General features: G+C 35.3%; 3 protein-coding genes across 6 annotated transcripts; 2 read left to right on the top strand and 1 right to left on the bottom strand.

Moving 5' to 3' along the window:
• The first annotated feature begins 83 nt into the window (after positions 1-83).
• LOC126918739 (xenotropic and polytropic retrovirus receptor 1-like) lies at positions 84-4176 on the top strand. The gene is made up of 11 exons (XM_050727078.1): positions 84-204; positions 316-469; positions 554-813; positions 883-1144; positions 1205-1380; positions 1440-1541; positions 1597-1834; positions 1916-2110; positions 2182-2351; positions 2425-2558; positions 3515-4176. Exons 1-11 carry the CDS (start codon positions 136-138, stop codon positions 3753-3755), a joined length of 2001 nt encoding a protein of 666 aa, XP_050583035.1. The 5' UTR covers positions 84-135; the 3' UTR covers positions 3756-4176.
• Positions 4177-4946: 770 nt separating this feature from the next.
• On the top strand, positions 4947-10005 carry LOC126918799 (uncharacterized). 2 transcript variants are annotated; one of them, XM_050727206.1, is made up of 7 exons: positions 4947-5463; positions 6395-7000; positions 7130-7363; positions 7433-7499; positions 7604-7765; positions 7982-8069; positions 8151-10005. In XM_050727206.1, exons 1-7 carry the CDS (start codon positions 5370-5372, stop codon positions 8241-8243), a joined length of 1344 nt encoding a protein of 447 aa, XP_050583163.1. In that variant the 5' UTR covers positions 4947-5369; the 3' UTR covers positions 8244-10005. The 2 variants fall into 2 exon arrangements, with proteins under 2 accessions (XP_050583163.1, XP_050583154.1); XM_050727197.1 differs by having other exon boundaries at positions 7964-8069.
• Positions 10006-10142: 137 nt separating this feature from the next.
• LOC126918744 (peptide transporter family 1) lies at positions 10143-18437 on the bottom strand. 3 transcript variants are annotated; one of them, XM_050727113.1, is made up of 10 exons: positions 18310-18437; positions 17145-17185; positions 13913-13991; positions 13604-13832; positions 13070-13344; positions 12893-12975; positions 12375-12788; positions 11998-12220; positions 11339-11925; positions 10143-11050 (listed from the first exon to the last, which is right to left on the bottom strand). In XM_050727113.1, exons 1-10 carry the CDS (start codon positions 18344-18346, stop codon positions 10880-10882), a joined length of 2139 nt encoding a protein of 712 aa, XP_050583070.1. In that variant the 5' UTR covers positions 18347-18437; the 3' UTR covers positions 10143-10879. The 3 variants fall into 3 exon arrangements, with proteins under 3 accessions (XP_050583070.1, XP_050583059.1, XP_050583049.1); XM_050727102.1 differs by lacking the exons at positions 10143-11050; positions 17145-17185 and having other exon boundaries at positions 11098-11925; positions 18310-18333; XM_050727092.1 differs by lacking the exons at positions 10143-11050; positions 17145-17185; positions 18310-18437 and adding an exon at positions 15263-15786 and having other exon boundaries at positions 11098-11925.
• Positions 18438-18723: the final 286 nt, after the last annotated feature.

Genomic DNA, 18723 nt, shown 5'->3' with positions numbered 1-18723 from the left:
CGTATGCTTAACATGTTTTTTCTAAGATAATTTATGAATCTCCTTCATATACAATTAATCGTGATATATGTGCACTGGTACAGTCGGTGAAATTCGAACACTACAGTTGTCGAATTAATTAATTCGTAAAAAAAAATGAAATTCACAGAGCACTTAAGTGCTCATATTACACCAGAATGGAGGAAACAATATATAAATTACGAGGTAAAAGAATTAGAAATATTTATTTTCGATCTAATGTCAACTTTACAAATTGGTAGTTAATGATCAAACGTATTAAGAAATGTATATTAAAATAAAAATACTATTTTATAGGAAATGAAAGCATTGCTCTATGCTGCGGTGGAACAAGCACCAGCTGCAGACATAACGGAATCCCACATATTAGAACGTTATTTTGGCAAATTTGACGAACAATTTTTTCATTATTGTGATAAGGAATTGGCAAAGATAAATACGTTTTATTCAGGTAAATTTTTCATCTTACAATAATTATTTAATTTACTTACAATATTAATTAAAAAGTATATTAATTATTTGTCTATTTCATTAGAAAAATTAGCAGAAGCAACACGTAGATTTGCAACCCTCAACAATGAATTAAGTGAAATTCTGTCAGTTTCTGATCAGGTACAGGGAAGTCGCAAAATCCGTTACCGTAACAATATTCTGCACAAAAAGCCAGTTTCAGCACGAAAACTTCAAGAACTGAAATTAGCTTTTTCTGAATTTTATCTTTTTCTCATTTTACTTCAAAATTACCAGAATCTTAATTTTACTGGATTTAGAAAAATATTAAAGAAACACGATAAAGTGAGTAAAAACAATTAATGAATATAGAAGTTTGTATCTACAATAACTAATAGAAAATTGTTACGTTAGCTTTTAAATATAGAGCTTGGAGCAAAATGGAGAGCAGAGCATGTGGATACAGCGTTATTTCACACGCACAAAGACATAGACAGACTCATTGCAGAAACAGAAGCATTGGTTACCAGAGATTTAGAACACGGAGACAGACAACGTGCTATGAAACGTTTAAGAGTCCCTCCGCTTGGAGAACAGCTTTCCCCATGGATTACATTCAAAGTGGGACTTTTTTCAGGGGCTTTTGTGGTTCTTCTTATAGCAGTGGTACTTTCAGGTAGCCAGATACACGCGATGCACGTATAAAGAAGTTTTTAATATTTGTATCATTTGATAGGTGCACGTTATAGCGACAACAATAATTGGCGAGTTTTGTGTAGATTATACCGTGGACCACTTCTTATGATTCAGTTTCTTTTTCTCATGGGAATTAATGTATATGGATGGAGATCTTCTGGCGTAAATCACGTTTTAATATTTGAGCTGGATCCCCGTAATCACTTATCGGAACAGGTTGTATACTTTGTAAATGTTATGTATGTAAGTTACTGACATATATAATATATTTTTAGCACATTATTGAAATGGCTAGTGTATTTGGATTGGTTTGGTCTCTATCAATTTTGGGATTTTTATACAGCGAAACGTTAGGAATACCACCATTTGTTCAGCCTGTAAGTCTTTGTAACATATAAAGTTGTTGAAAGATATATGTAAGTTATGTTTCAGATGTTGTTGTATATATTACTAGTTTTGTTTTTGTTCAATCCGACAAAAACATTACGTTATGAAGCTAGATTTTGGGCACTCCGTGTCTTGGGTAGAATATTTTGCGCTCCATTTTTCTATGTCGGATTTGCTGACTTCTGGCTTGCTGATCAACTTAATTCGCTAAATACTGTTTTCTTAGATTTTCAATATTTCGTTTGCTTTTATGTGCAAAATTCTTCGTGGACCGACGTCACCGGTTCGTAATTAGATATTGTAAATTATAATTTTACAGCTCAACAAAAGTCAGTAATTACCTAATTGATGTATTTTTTGGTAGATGCAGAAACTTGTATAATGCGCGAATTATCAATGAGATTATTTGTAGCTTGTTTGCCAGCATGGTTTCGATTTGCACAATGTCTACGGCGATATAGAGATACAAAGGAAGCCTTTCCTCACCTTGTAAATGCTGCGAAATATGCTACTAGTTTCTTCGTTGTAGTATTTTCTTATTTATATTTAACTAATGCTAGTAAGTATCCTTAAGAATAGTTAACATAACGAAAGAATTATAATACGTCTAGAGTAATTACTACCTTGCAGAGTATTACGTGATGTCTACCGAAAATCCTTATTTTTATTTATGGATATTCGTAAGTATTATGAGTTCTTGTTTCACGTACACATGGGATATAAAATTAGATTGGGGATTGTTTGACAATAACGCAGGAGAAAATAAATTTCTAAGGGAAGAAATTGTTTATTCCTCTCCGGTAAGATTGATTATTTATATAAATTAAGATAGTAATTTTATATCTATGCAGTAATATTTATATTATGTTGTAGTACTATTATTATTTTGCAATAATCGAAGATTTTATACTCCGTTTTGGTTGGGCATTTTCGTTGTCTCTCACCGAAATGGGATACGTACATGCAGATTTAATGGTTTCTATAATTGCGCCATTGGAGGTGTTCAGGTAAGTTAGAAGTAAGTTGATATCGTTAGCAACATAGATATATTTTTAGAAATTGCGATTTTGGCTGTACATCCATGTATGATCTATTTCATACTGCACATCGTTACGTAGTCTCATTTTTAGACAAGCTTGATGACATTTTTCGTTTGCATGAAATTTAAAATCATTTTATATTTCAGTCACGCAAATTTGATAAAGCAATGTTGACTAAGTGAAACAACTAATAAATCATAATAAACAACAAAATAAAATTTTTCTTTGTTTTTAATTTTTATCCCTGTTTTATTTATTCCATCGTGTATTTCATTAATCGCATTAATCTTTTTTTCGTTAAACGTTTAAGTAATTTTTTATTATTGTCGATTTATCATCAGTAACTGCGCAAACGTAACTACGTTTTTATTTATCACAAGAAATATTATGTATCAATTCGCCTTACTAATCAGTTGATAGAAGGTACATATGGAATTATTTTCGTCTGGAAAACGAACACCTATACAATGTAGGCAAATTTCGAGCTGTCCGAGATATCTCCATAGGGCCTTACAAACGCAATGAACACGATGAACCGAAGGCTGCTATACATCTTATGGATCGTACGAACAGCGACGATGATGAAAGGACGGCGTTTCGTGATCATTGAAATTGTCATCTTGTAATTGCATCTTTTATTCTTGTATACTTTAATTTGTAAACATCATTTTCATATATATATATATATATATATATAGCCTCCAATGTATAGCCTCCATTTATCAATGAAATGAATTCTTTTTTCCTTATTTGTATATTGTATACTAACTTGCATGTTTCGCATGTTAAGTCAACTAATGGTTTAATTTATGCTTTCAAGCTCGTATTTATCCATCATTTTATTACATTCGAAGTTGTCACGTATAAAGATCGATTACACGTACAATTTTGATTTCGAAGTAATTGCTGCTCCTTCCTAATAGGAGATTTGTATGGAATTTTTTCCGTTTGGAAAACGAACACCTGAATAATTGCGGCAAGTTCAGAGCTGTCAGAGATATATCTGTTGCACCGGTTGATTGCTCTGATCAAACTCAAATTTTGAGGATGATGGATGCAGCGGATGGGGTGATCAACCGGAAGAGAAAGCAAAACGTAGGGGATAAAAAGCCATCACGCACATTTTCTAGAGGTGAATCGCTAATTTGTGATCTTGATACATAAACGTACTCAAGTACAACAAGCGATTTACAAAAGTTGGATATTAATCGATTTCTCTCTGTAAATGTAAAGAAAATAATAGTTTTATTCGTATCGTTAAAGTGCAAGTATGTATCAGAATGATTCTACGAGTTAGACTATATGTGGTAAATGTATAAATCTCGTGAGTGTATTATCAAGTTGTTATACAACATCCATAGCTATGCTTGTATTCTTGCCACAATTTCGCGTATGAATATTCCCGCGCAGTCTCGTTCACGAGAATCTATTTTTCGAGAGTTTCGAGATGTTCGTTGAATATGTCAGAATCTTAATTCAAAATGTGGCGGTAAATACATCACGAATAAACACGAATTTTTCTTAATCATACAAAATATCAATTACAAATTGTAATTAAAATAAAGTATTTTGATGTTTTTAGTAAGTTATTGAAATTTTTTCTCTTAATAAATAAGCTTTTCCATCTCCTTCTTCCTAATTATCGTTTGTTTATCGTTTAAACGTTAATTTTCTTTTACTTTGATAGAAAATAATAACGTTATTTTCCTTCGAGTTAACCCGAGCATAATTCAAAATACTTCTATCGAGCTGAGCTGAATAAAATGAAGCATTAAATGCCGACTGGTATCGCGTGTGATTCGAGTCAGATATACATAGACATAATGTTAATAGCCGTTGAACAGTTGTTGCGATTAGCAGTACATCGATGGTACAGCGATGAAAACGCTCGCAAGGCATTGCGACGAAATTTCTTTTTTTATAGAGCTGAAAGTATTATTAATCGCATCGTGTTACGAAAGAAAATATCGTTCAAATAAAACAGGGAAAGGGATCGAATATCGAAAGGATCAACGATTTACATTTAAGGGATTGTATTTCATTTCTAATACAACTTTTCGTAAGTACATATTCTTATACTTTATATACGTCGTTTGTTTCTCGCCGCAGATTTTAAAGTATTTTACGAGTCGATATTATCGATTTTTTCGAATGCCTTTCGCATGTATCGAGACATAAGCGGATAAAGGTATTAAGTAGTCTTACTTTTGTCATAGAAGATATAGATCGTCGTTATCATAACATATAGATCGTTTAAAAAAAGCGATTGAAATACTTTAAAAGCTTTAAAAGAAGACAAGTATTCGAAGCGTTGACCGTTAGAAACAATATAAAACTTTCAATTAACGCGTATATCGATGCATTGTCAATTCGAAAATGCCATCGTACTTACAATTTCTTCAAATATTCGATTAGATTGGAATTTTAAGAGCACCGCGCAATGTCCAATACATAGGTTCATGGTGGCTACCGTGGTAAATGTTATTCCCAGATATAGGTGGTATTTGCGATAGGACCGAGCTCGAGGGTTAAAACTACAGAGACGCGAGGCATCGAGCACGGAAACAAGTCTGCAGAAGGGCAAGTGTCGGTTCCATCGACGACGATATCGTGGTGGAAAGGGTAATAGCGGTATTGATTGCAGCGGAACTTGACCGCGCAAACTCTCTGTCTGCCCTCAATGAAATGACGTGCTTACATATGGAACCACGACGGACGGGACGACGATAAAAACCTGTGGATACCACACCTGGCTGACACCTGCCAGTTAAAACGGTGATGATGACATCGACCCTCTGCACCTGTACATGGCTACTGCTACCCTGCTGCGTTCTCGTCACCCTCTCTACCGGTGAACTGAATTTTTATCGAGGTGAGCATATCGTCCGTTCGCCCGAAAACACCGCACTTTTCGAGGGTAATGACACCACGGTGTAGCATTGCTCTCGATTCAAGGTTCACGATCTTTCGCTTCTTTTTATTACGTTTTCGCTATTGTCTTGCTATAGGTTCGTTGAATAACGTAACAACGTTCGAGTAAGATCCGAAGAGACGATACCTTGCAAGATAGCACGAATGTCATCGTCACGACGCAATCGATAGTTTTCGCGTTGTTTTTTCTTTCAATTTTCTGCCACGCTCTAGTCCCATTTCTTATCAATTTGTCATCTGTTTTTCATGTTCGAGCGAAAGTTTGAAATTTCAAGTTTTATAAGGAATGTTTGGGTTCGTTCAAAGTTTGCATATGCTTTCGTGTGGACGACCTCAACGTTAAACAGTTGTTGCTCGTTCCTCGATAATTTGGATTTAATTTTTCTTTCGGAACACGGTTCCATCGAATAATCTACCCGTTCATCTTTTCGAATATACGATTTATTTAGAAACAAGAAATCTAGTTAGACGATATACGTGTACTTGGACGTACGTACGTATGTACGACAAAGAGGATTCGTCTTGTAGACGACTATACGGTTCGCGTGCCATAGTTTCCAACGGAATAGAAATATGTTTATCAAAGTTGCAGCAATGAACGCGTCACGCCGTGCGTTAAACGACGTGGCTGTTAACCGCAGAAACTTCCTGTACAAGTTCCTACGATATCATTAGGAAGTAAACCGATAACTGTGAGCGTTGTATAGTTTGTTGAAACGTCGTTTCGCTCGAGTTTATTACATTTAATAAAGTAATAAAAATAGCTGCGAAATCAAACACCGGGACCTACTAACTAAGACGCAACAAGTTGCACGTAGGAAAATGAATTTCTACATGATTGGATAGAAACAATAACGCGATCATTTTTCCAGATGAAATCGCTTTTAGGCAATTGATGAAGTACCTCGAGGGGCAGAGAACGCATTTTCTCTCGCTGTTGGCGAATCAAGCTCGCAAGAAGCATCATTTGGGCTTGGATCGCCAAAAGGAGAGGGATATTCTGGAAGCGTTGATCAACAAAGGCAGCTTGGCGGATATTCAAAGAAAGGAGAAAGCAAAAGGATGGAACTATCGGCAAACGCGATACAACAAGCCGTTCAACGAATTACCGCAAGAAAGGATGCATTATTTTCCGTTGTACGAGTTGAACCCGCTCGAAAGTTCTTTGGAGTATCCAAACTTTAAGTTGCCTTATCTTCCCCGTGAAATGAATGGCGAAGATACGAATGTTCAAGACGATGACTACGGATACGACGAGACCAACTTGGACAGGGGAATGAAGGAGGAACCGTTGGAATTTCACGGAAGTTACGGTAGTGGATCGATCAACGAGTACGGCAAAAATGATATACAGATACAAAAGCTGGAAGCGACCACTCCGGATTTCACTTTCGACTCGAATTTACGCGATAGACAACCGCTGTTCGCTGTAAAGCCCAATGATCCCAGATATTATCAGGATGCTCCTTTTTTCTTGGGTACGTCAAACTTAACAAATATACATATTTTATTTCATAAATATACGTAATTTCTTTTCATACTCGTATAATATTTTGCAAATTTTCCTATTTCTCTTTGTTATCCACCGTATCCCTTGTGATTAACAGATAACAAAGATAACTCGGATTTTGAGCAATCGATGAGAAATAATACGAAGTGGGAACGAGAGAATACAGCGATCGGAACAGGACACGCGATGCAACAGGAGAAGGCGAGAAACACGGAGTCGAAATTTAAGGATACGTCGGTGATCGTGATACCGGAATTGGAACGACGTATGGAGTACAACCCGATGTTCGTACCTGTAAACCAGGATTTGAATAACGATATATATTTTATTGGTAAGTCGATGGATTCTCTTTATCGCTTGGAATTATGCGAAATGCCAAATTTGCCCCGTTTCCTTCTAGCTATCGTTGCTGGCTGCAGCGCAGCGGCGATGTTTGCTCTCGTATTAATCGCTTTGACATGGTGCAGGTAATATAATAAATAATATTTCACGTTAATAAACGATCGTACAACTGATTTCGTAAACTGTTTACCTAACGTTATCGTTTGATTTTTAAATAAAAAAAAATCAGGTTAAAACGGGGTGCTAAAGCGGCTGCTGATATAGAATATCCAGCTTACGGTGTAACTGGTCCAAATAAAGAGATATCACCATCCGGAGACCAAAGACTCGCGCAGTCTGCCCAGATGTATCACTTCCAACATCAGAAACAACAAATCATCGCTATGGAAAAGTAAGTCATTTAAATAACGCATTCGAAGCAACGACTATCCTTGTTTCGTGTTTTCGATTTATTGCGATCTTTAAAAGAAAATGGGTATAGGAAATGCTCGGTGAGAATTTTTGTCCAACTTTTGCAAGTGTCAAAGCGGTTTTTAAAAGTTTTGTTTTAATTAGAGAGAGAGTATTGTTTGGATAATGATTTGTGTAGTCGTGTTTCTGCAACCAGAGACCCAGGCTCTGTATCCGAAGCAGAGAGCGAGGAGGAAAACGAGGAAGGAGACTACACTGTTTACGAATGCCCAGGACTGGCTTCTGTAAGTTACATTTATACTTAGTTAGATCGCCAGAATCAGAAGTATAACGATGTGTTACATCGCCAATGTGTTTTTGTTAAGACTGGTGAAATGGAAGTGAAGAATCCGTTATTCCACGACGATCCAACACCGGCGACACCAGCACGAACTAACAAAGAAGAGGACCATATATAGTTTGACTAAATTCCAAATATATTTGATTTAAATATTTTTTCTGGTGCTTAGCTCACTGTTAACGTACCATATCGGAAACATTTATCTATATATCGAATGTACGCAACTTTAACATTTGTACGACGCGGGAAGTCGAGATAGAAAATTAACCAAAAGATCTGACACGAGACCATTTTTGCGGTTTGTGAAAGAGTTTACCACGTGAAACGATGGACATTCTACGTCGTTAAAAACTATCGTGTTTATTTGAAAACACATATTTTTTAACTCCATGATGTACTATAGTTTGTACTTTCATAGCAAGTACGGTTAGCCATATGATTGACATTATTTTTCTACTCACCGTTAGACTTGCAACATAGAGTACGGATTGGAGATTACACACTACGTATAACATCTAATATCACTTTATACCTGATTATAATTTTTCAATATAGTAATAACGTTTATCGCATGTTTTCGCCAACTCTTTCTTTCTCCACGTATCGATAACCACTGTTCGTCCACCGAAGAAATTTATTATTCCTCTATGATTTAAAAGTGTCTGGTAATAACTTAAAAGTAGATATACGTTCCTAAATCAGAATTTCGGTTCAGGCTTATGGAATTATCGTGGCTGTTGATGGTACGTTTGGGATTCAGTTGTTAACAACAACGTTCGTAAAAATATATACATATATACATATATACATACATACATACATACATACATATAACGTGTAACTACATTAAGTTTGATATTTTCTCAAGGCAAAAAAAAATATTTAACGTTACAATAATCGAAAGAATTTCGTGTATCGTAGTACACAGAAAGTTTATTTTACTTCACGTTTATTGTAATTCATGACTCGAAGTATAAAAGTATGTAACATTTTCTGTTAACATAGTTGTACCAACGTTTAGCACATTTCGTGCGCGCGCGCGCGTATGAAGTAACGACGAAAATGATAGAACAACTTGCATTTTGCATGTGCTGTTGCTTTTGGCATTACTCCTGTGATTTATATCACCTAAATGAAAATTCTGTACATATATTATATATTTGTTACGAAGAAGTCGTTCCTTTAATATTGGCTATTATACAATGCTCTATATATATATACACACATATATAATTTATTGGCTTGAAGCAGTGATAATACGTATTTTATTTTTCTATGATACCTATAATACTGTTAATCTTAAAACAGTTTTAAGATAAAAGAGCCTATTATCGTACCCAACACGAGATATAGAAATGACTATTTATTTTGGCAAATTTTAAGCACTACGTGTAATTAGCGCCGACTATGTAATTTTACTCAGAGTTACTATTTACATCCCCGTTACATGTATATGTATCATATAATACAAGAAAAGACGAAACATCTCCTACAGATTCGTCCGTTTAATGACATTCGATCGTAGATCGAAAATTAATTAACGCAACAGCATGAATTTATCGTTAGCCTTTCAATGCCTTTACAGCACTGCATCGTCGACTATGTAAATTCGTTAAATTTTATAGAAAGGACACTATGAAAGGACAATCTGTGTACAAATAGACTATTATATAGTGATTTGTAGCGTGATTGTACGTATTGTGAGCTGTAGCATAGAAATGCAATGAAAACATTGCGATTCATGTTCGCGATATGTTTCGTATATTATATCGTTATCATTATTATTTTTGTCCTTCCATTAATTAAAAAGGTGGTGTAAAATACAAATAACAAATGATGTATTATTATTTTACTAAATAAATTGTTTATTTTATAAGGAATTGCCAATTTTTTCTTCGATGCGCGAAAGAAATAAAAATAATGATTTACGCAATATGTCAAATTACGAGGAGTAAAGAATTGTTTCAGAGAATAGAATAAAGTAACGGGTAAATCGTTATCAAATGATAATCGAATGTTTAGAAAAATATGTACATTTATTCATACGTTTATGTACAAGTTTCACGCGATTACAAGTGTCGCGAAAATAAGTCGCGCAGAAAATATGATACGAATATTTGCATGTAGTAGATTTTTGTGCTATCTTGAAACTTGAGATACGAAACTTTGCGGTATAATAAATACTATAAGCGACATAGGCTAATACCGTTCGGCTAATTAATAGCTACCTTTGATAAAACATCGTTACCTTTTACGTCATATAAAGCTCCATTTCGTTTCTACGAATATAAAAATTAGAATTTTCTATCGCTTACGTAAAGAAATTATTGGAATTAGTTGAGTAAGTAGTTTATTATACGCGAAAACGATACAAAAGAATTATTCGTTCATTGTACTTTTCGTATTTTATAAAAAACAATTTGCCAACTCGTGATCTGAAATTTTCTTTCTATTTTTCAGAAAAACATTCTCTTACCTTTGAGGTATCGAGGTAACATATCAAATAGACATGAAAAATATGCGCCGTTCGCAGTGATTATGTACAAATCTTGCGATCGATGCATATTTTAGATTTTAGAGACTAAGAAAACGTTCACGATGTTAAGTCTGAATTCGCAACGTAATTGTCCTAAAACGCCGCAGTTACATATACACGCACACGTGTGTATACATACATGTATGTACTTACTCGCAAGTACTTGGGACGCAGAAGCCGTAAAGCGTAAAGTGTACACGTAGTGTCACAACGATAGATCACTTCTCATCTTGATGATAAGATGCATTAAACGCTCCAGTTTCTTGGCTCATATGAATGGTTTCTTCGGTAATTTCGTCTTCGTCTACGTACTTGTAAAATTTCGCCATTACAGCGAAAATAATTATATCGATGAACATCAATCCCGCGAACAAAAGGAATTCATAAACCTAAACAACAAGAACAAAGAATATATTACGTTGGATATTGGAAAGAATTTTAGTAGGTATCGAGGTTAAAGTAATGTAACTTTTCGAGAAGTTTAACGTTGTGCACGTTGAATAATGCATGATTCGTAGTGACCGTAACGCAAAAGCGATTGGGTAATCACGACTGTCGCCGATCTGGCCTCGAATCGTTTAAAAAAAACTCTAGTATCGAGTACATGTACGTTTGTTTTTACCAAGGACCGGTGCATAGGCGCATTTAAAGATAAAATTATGTCAACTCGTACTTGCCTGACTATCGAAAATCGAGATTTCCGCCACAATGACTACGATGAGATTACCAAAAGCTACTGTCAACAGCCAAGAAGCCTGTAGAAGAGACTTCATACTGGCAGGGGCTTGCGTGAATGCAAATTCTAAGCCGGTCACCGAGAACATGACTTCACCCATCGTGATAATAACATATTGAGGAATCAACCACAATATATGCATGGAATTTGGTTCGGTTACAGTTACGACGTTAGCCATTGCTTCTTCTCCGATAACAGATCCGACCACCGTATAAACTCCGCCAAGTCTCAGACGTACGTCTTTTTTTACTAATATACCATTCAAATAAATATCGTATGTGTCAGGTTTGAGTTCAGCTAGACTGGTTTCCTGAAGCGAAATACTGTTTATCTTGAATTCAAAGACTGTCGCGTCGCCCTTCGTAAATTTCAGAGATACAGGCTCCCGTGATGAATTTACGTAGACGAGTCCACGTATCAAAGGTGCGCCAGAGATCGATTTATCCACCGAATCCGTGTAACGATAAAGTTCACTTTCCCGCGTTACAACGTAAGAAGTCGCACTGTCTTCGGGTAACAGGATCGTTCCTAAAAATACACACGATCGTTAAATATCGTTAAATATCGTTAAATAAATCATACGAAAGAACTTTGATATACCAGCCGATTCATTGAATTTCGTGATATTGCATTTTGAAAAATCTGCCGTATAACTCCATTTTGCTTCGCCATTCGCTTTGACATATTTGTCCTCCCACATGTTCATACTTTCAAGGACAAAAGATAATTCAGGATTATGCGTCGTTATAGTTACGTTACAATCCAGAGTATTGAAAAGGCGCAATTGTGCGAAATTTTTCGAAGGCAAAACCGGAAACGTTTTCTGCAAGTAAAAAGAAAGTAAAAATAGATTGTTCAACGTGAATGAAGATATTTCTCGTAAAATTATTTGAACGTAGCTAGAGATACTATGGTATTTTGTATGCCGTAATGGGGCATTGTAGGTCGTGCTGCTTATTTTTAATTTAACCACGTACCTCGAGCTGATATTGAACCAGGGCCGCTACTACGAACGACAAAGAAGCTAAGAAACCGCCGATAGACAAGATTCTCAGCGGAGTTCGTAAGCCGATCTTCCTCATAAGAGGATAGAGACAAGTCTCGAACAAAGGTATGAAGGCGAGCACCAAAAAAGGATTGAACACTTGCATCTGATCTGGTTGAAGCAGGAAATTTCCGATTTCGCCGTCCATTCGGGTCGCTTGAAACGTCCATCGAGAGCCTTGCTGATCGAAAAGCGCCCAAAATATCGGTATCGGAATAAACAATTTCATCACCTGCAGAGCCGCTTTAATATCGTTTATCAGTGATTTCTCGTACTTGTCATCCGCATACTCGAGCCAATTCTCCCTTTTCTCATTCTTTGACGTAAACTTTTTGTAGATAGCGTACTGAAATTTCAAACACGAATCTCACGTATTCGTTGTCGCAATATGGGAAAATCTGAATTATGCTTGAATTAGTCGGTCTTAAATAGAGACATGGTTAAACTTACAGAAATGCACTTGGAAACATTCAAAACGACGTTGCCCGTCGGCTTGATTATTCTGTACAAAGGTTTCCCAAGGAGGAATATCACTGAAAAAGAAGATTCGCGATGATTTAACAGTTTCTCGGCGGTTTTAAGATCGTTCACATTTTCGAACTGTATACGACTGTTCTCGGAACTTACCGACGGATAACGTCATAAGAACGGCTGGCACGAAAAATGCCAGAGAATAACAGGTATTTTCGCCGAAACACGTGACATCGCTACGAAGCAGGGGCGTGAGGAAGCTCGAGATCAGAGATCCAAAGTTGATAGAAAAGTAAAACAGGGAGAAGAATGTGGACAAGTATCGTTCCTGTAGCGGTAGTATGAATTGATCGCCGCCGAATGCAGCCACGCAAGGTTTTATACCGCCTGTGCCAAGGGCTATAAGGAGTAGACCAAGCAATGAAAATTCTCTGCAAAGTTACACGTTTGACAAACGTAATTAGACCTCGATCGATGTTTCATATAGTACTTATTTAACTTGCTACTTATTTAAAACAGAGAAAACCTCGAATATTAAGATAACATAGATGATAATCTACGCGCGAGACAAATACAACGATTTAATCGTTGACGACAACTTTGGCAAACGATCGAACCGTTTCGAACAATTAATTAATCAGAGATTAAGACATTAAAACATAAAAACATTAAAGAAAATATTAATCTTACCTGGCAGGTATACCTAACGGAGGCGCAGCGCTTAAAGATAGCAGAAGTTGGCCTAGAGCATAAATGATACTCAAGTATAAGATGGTGTGAAATTTTCCCATTAAGGAATCCGCCAGCATCGCTCCGAATATAGGGAAAAAGTATACGAACATCGTGAACACATGATATATGACGGTAGATGTGTTATCGTCGTATTTTAACTGGTTCCTTAGATAAAGCGTCAGTACAGCTAAATAAAACAATTACTTTAATATTACACGATATTTACAAACTAAACAAAAACTTTATCGCTATTACGTTTCTACATACTACGCATTCCATAGAAAGAGAATCTCTCGCAGAATTCATTGGACACGATAAAAAATATCGACTTGGGATACGTCATCTTCTGCAAAATTACAAAAAAATTATATTATAAAATCTGATCTGTGCGAATCGAGTTGGAAGAACCAGATATGAAACGAATTCCAGTAGCACGTTTCGCATGACTCGATTAATTTCGTTATCATTACTGCCGATTGAAAGGAATTATCCTTGTTGTAAATACAATACATTGTGTCGTAAAATGCGAAGGCCATCCACGATTCGCAGAATTATATACAGCAATTTACGCCATCGGTGCTATTTCGCTTAAATTTAATCGCTGCCGTTCAATGACCAGTTTCACCGGTAACAGATACATTGTTTTGTTACATACGAGTTCCGTACCAACCGTATAATCAAGTATGTAAAATGTAAATTCTTATTAAAAAATATATTAAATTAAAAATATACTAAAAATAGCTGCAAAACGGATGTTTTTTTTTTTTTTTTTTTTTTTTTTATTTATTAAAAAGCTTGCTTTACTGGATCTCACCGAGTTTTAGCAGGACAATTGGAAGTGATAAGAACTTAACTACTTTTTTAATGAATTGCGACTTCAAATTAGACGCGATGAACGACTCGCGCTTAGATTAGATTTATCGTTATCCTTTTACAAAGAAAAAGAATAGAAAAGCTAACTTAATCGATTGGCAAAAAAGAAAAAAAAAAGAAAAAAACAGTACATTCGATAATGAAAATAAATGTTACGCTAATAACAATGACTCAGTCAATTTAATTTTCATTAATCGCGCTAGTTTACGCGCTACGTAAGATAAAGGAAATTCTTGAAGATTTGTGTCATTACGATAACGTTGATAGAAGGACCGCGAATTCTCAATTGCAAAAATACGTGTTCCATATACACGTAGTCGCGCTAGTAGTATCGCTTATTTGTACTCGTCGTTGAATAACCGATAACATCTATTACTATTTTTATTACTCGTAATATATTATGCATCGGAAACATATTATGCATATAGCTGATAAAAATGTTGTATAATAAATCTTTCTACGTTGTTTCCTTATATTAACGATTTCTTTTCCATGTACTATTAATGAAAAGAGCAAGTTTCTTTTTCACAAGGTTACAAAAGGTTACATATGGTTTAATACTAGTGCGAAAAATATCGCGAGAGCGATCCAAGTAAAACTGCAATTTATTCAGCGATCGATATGTTGCTTCGTCGTCAAATTTCTATCAATTCCAGTCAACTCGTTAAAAAGCTATATCTTCTATATATAAATCCTCGTAATCTTGTCGAAATAAAATAAGCAAAATTCACGTAAAATTTCTACCTTCGCTTTCTCCTCCTTTTCGGTAGTCATCGTGATGGTCGAGTTAATGATCTACGTTAACTACGTGAATTCTGCTAAAATTTGAACGAGACACTCGAGTATGTTTTACGCTCAAATAGCATATTGAGACACGTTACATGACAGTCAAAGAATTCTGGAAAGAAGTATCGATCGAAAACACCTTTCCATTCGCGAGGAACACGAATCACAGTGTGTAGATCACCAGTGAACCGTGATACCTAGATCGATATTTCTCCGCACGATCAACGTACGACGCGGTTGGTAGTTGAAGCTGCACTGTTGATTTTGTCGCGTATCTACAATATGTAGGCACTACGATTAAGTCCGACGATGGCATTGACGAACATTGTTAGGTAGTGGTATACTCGCCGTCTCGCATACTTGGAACAATGTGAAAGTCTTCTCTTGATGCACGGTTAACATCTTAAGCTACACCTTAACGGTATCGCGTACAAATAACATCTATAACGAAACGCTGTAATAATACAATTATTCTCGCCAACTTACAGTTAAGAATAGTAACAGAAAACATCGTAAGAGGAATAATAGCAAGCACGACGTACCCAATTTTTTATTATCATCGAGCATTAAACGGCTACGTTGTCAACTAATTATATATGATATAAAACATTGATTTATTAAAACATTTATCCACTATTACGCATCGGTAAGGTATCATTAATTGGGTAGATTAAATGCTTAATCTTCTATATCGTATCGTAAAGTAAAAGAAGCTTTTCGTGTAGTACGTCAAACTAAAGAACGCGCAACAACAATATCGGCGCAAAAACAGCGTAAGACCATTTTTTCCAACGTCTGGTTTTCATTCTTCGAGATAAACAGTAAATAAAAAACGATCTATAGGTTTAAACGTAAATTTAATTATCAAGTCAAGTGATATCTCGGCCGAGAAATAATTGTACACTTTTTCTACTTTAAGCGATAACAACGAGTTTCTTAGGAATTTAAGTCAGAGCAATACTTAAATTAACGGAAGACAAACGTTTCAATACAAAAGAAAAGTGAAATCTGATCTCGATTTCTGTTTAAGATACCATGACATTATTTCACTAAACTGGTCCATTTTGCAGAGGCGTGTCTTACGATATTGGATCTCGCGATGCGTTTACTTTAAAGTCACAATCCCCGTCATTGACCGACATTATGCCAAGTTCTTTTCTTCGAATAAAGTACTGGTAAGTAACGGTTAAACGTAATGTTTTGCCACAAAGGAATTTTAATTCTCTGTGATATCCTTCCCTATATGTATAAAGTTCAATTAACTCGGTGAAAGTATTCGCAGTTGGGCAAGTGTACATAATTTACGCGCAGATTATTCTTAGTCCTTGCCGATTTTATTACTTAAGTGATTTTTCGCATTGCCGGTGAAACAGAACACGAAGCACGGTTTCCGAAGAACGGGTTTATCGCTTAAGGAAATTCCCACCTAAACTTGCGTTTCCGTTTTTCAATGTTGCGCAACGGTGATCACTGGTACTCCACGCGAGTGAAAGCGAAATAATAATAATCGATCGACACAATGTACGTCGTCGGAATTTGAATATAACCTGCTGGTTAATTAAGACGAATTATATAATCTATCGTTAGAACCATTGAGCGATCAAACATCTAATTTATAATAAACGAATTGTAATTTGACAAAAGTAATTACGTATTAATCTCGAATTATACATAGTTATGGTCTACTAAATGCCGACGATTTGTTATGGGTATAAATCAGTGATTCGTAATAACGATATTCAATTCATATCGTTAATTCATCTATATACGGTATATCAAATAGGAAGATGATACTTTTATCGTTTCTCGATGTCGATAAGCAACAACATTCGATATTTACCTTTTGATTTTCCTCCGTGCTACTCTCATTGTCCGGATAATCTGAAAACCATAAATGGTGGGACGAAATAAAGTTGATAACACTCGTACGACACAATTACACGTTTCTACTACTACCCATCCCGATTTCAGCGTACCATCATTCACGCGCATTTCTAGCTGTATCCATTTATTTTTCCCAGCAAAAATTATCCTATTACCGATATATTTCTTTTTCCATTTCATCTACTCTCTTTCAATTTCAATAATCTGATAGCGTAATTCCATTTACAGTTACTCGTTTTATAACACGTCGTCCTTCGTGTGTAGAAATGGAGTTTCTACCACTGCGGACGACGCTTCTTGAAAATCGCATTTTTTTAATACGATGATGCAACAACTTTATACGTAAATAATGTTCACACTTTGACGCACATTGAATTTAATTAAACAAGCAGAAAGGATCGAAGGATCGCCTTCAGAGAGAATCGATCATCCACTTGTTAACATTTTGCGTTACGACAATTTAACGAGATTTAAATATTGGTTATTATCAGCATATGGCGAACAACGGCAATGAAATATAATCTGTTATACCAATCTGTTATATTAATATTTAAGGGCCGCTGTAGTAATTTATCGTTCTCGAATTGGGTCACGCTTTAATCAAACATTCAACCAAATCGAAAGTAAAACGATTTGACCTAGGCTGCTCTGTCAAATATCGCATTACGGCTTGTCAATTGTTTCATAATTCTGAGGAAAATATAACAACATATGCAACATGTTTAATTCAAGGTGGAGAAATTTAATTCATGATCAAATTCATGATGAAACTTTATCATCATATTCTCTACATATTCATGCAATATAATCAAACAACACTCGAGTCAGTTTTTAATTAGACGGCATACTTGAGTTATCGAAGTTTAAATTGCTTCGATATGTACAAGTTCGATATATTTTTTTACTATTTAGTTGATCGGTGCAGAAACATTTAGACGTTAAAATTAAACTACTGTCATTCCAAAAATGAATTTAGATTAAAATAAATCTAGGACAATTTACATTTTTGTAATTTTCTTTTCCTCTTTTTCGGAAAAAAACTTCAAGCCAATTGTATTTAGCAATTTATGGAAATATAAACAAAGATAAACAAATAGATTTTTAAAATGCAAACCTAGTACCTTGTATCTCCTTGATAGAGCGTTTCCTCTCGCCCATGTCTGCTTCGCGATTTCTCAAAGCGAACCTATTCCTACGATCTTAACTGCAATACTGATCCGCTTTTCCAATTCCATTATCTCCTTGCGACTATCTGGCCTTATCAATCAAAATATACACGCTAATGATTAATTCTGGAAGCATTTATCATGTTCGATAGAATCGAAATTTTTTAAGATAAAAATGTGCTTTATAAATTTCACTAATTAGATTCTTCGTGTCTAGAAAAAAGACGCGATAAAGTACGGATAGTAATGAATATGATACAACGTATAAATGATTTATTTACTATTTAATCAAAATATTTAATGACGTATAAGTTGATTGCTGATTCATTGAGATAATTTGGAATCTCATTGTAGATAACAAGAAAGCTA

This window comes from Bombus affinis, chromosome 1, assembly GCF_024516045.1.
Source record: "Bombus affinis isolate iyBomAffi1 chromosome 1, iyBomAffi1.2, whole genome shotgun sequence".
Classification (NCBI taxonomy): Eukaryota; Metazoa; Arthropoda; class Insecta; order Hymenoptera; family Apidae; genus Bombus; species Bombus affinis.
Note: the sequence above shows the minus strand (reverse complement) of the source record. Positions and strands in the feature narration are given on the sequence as shown.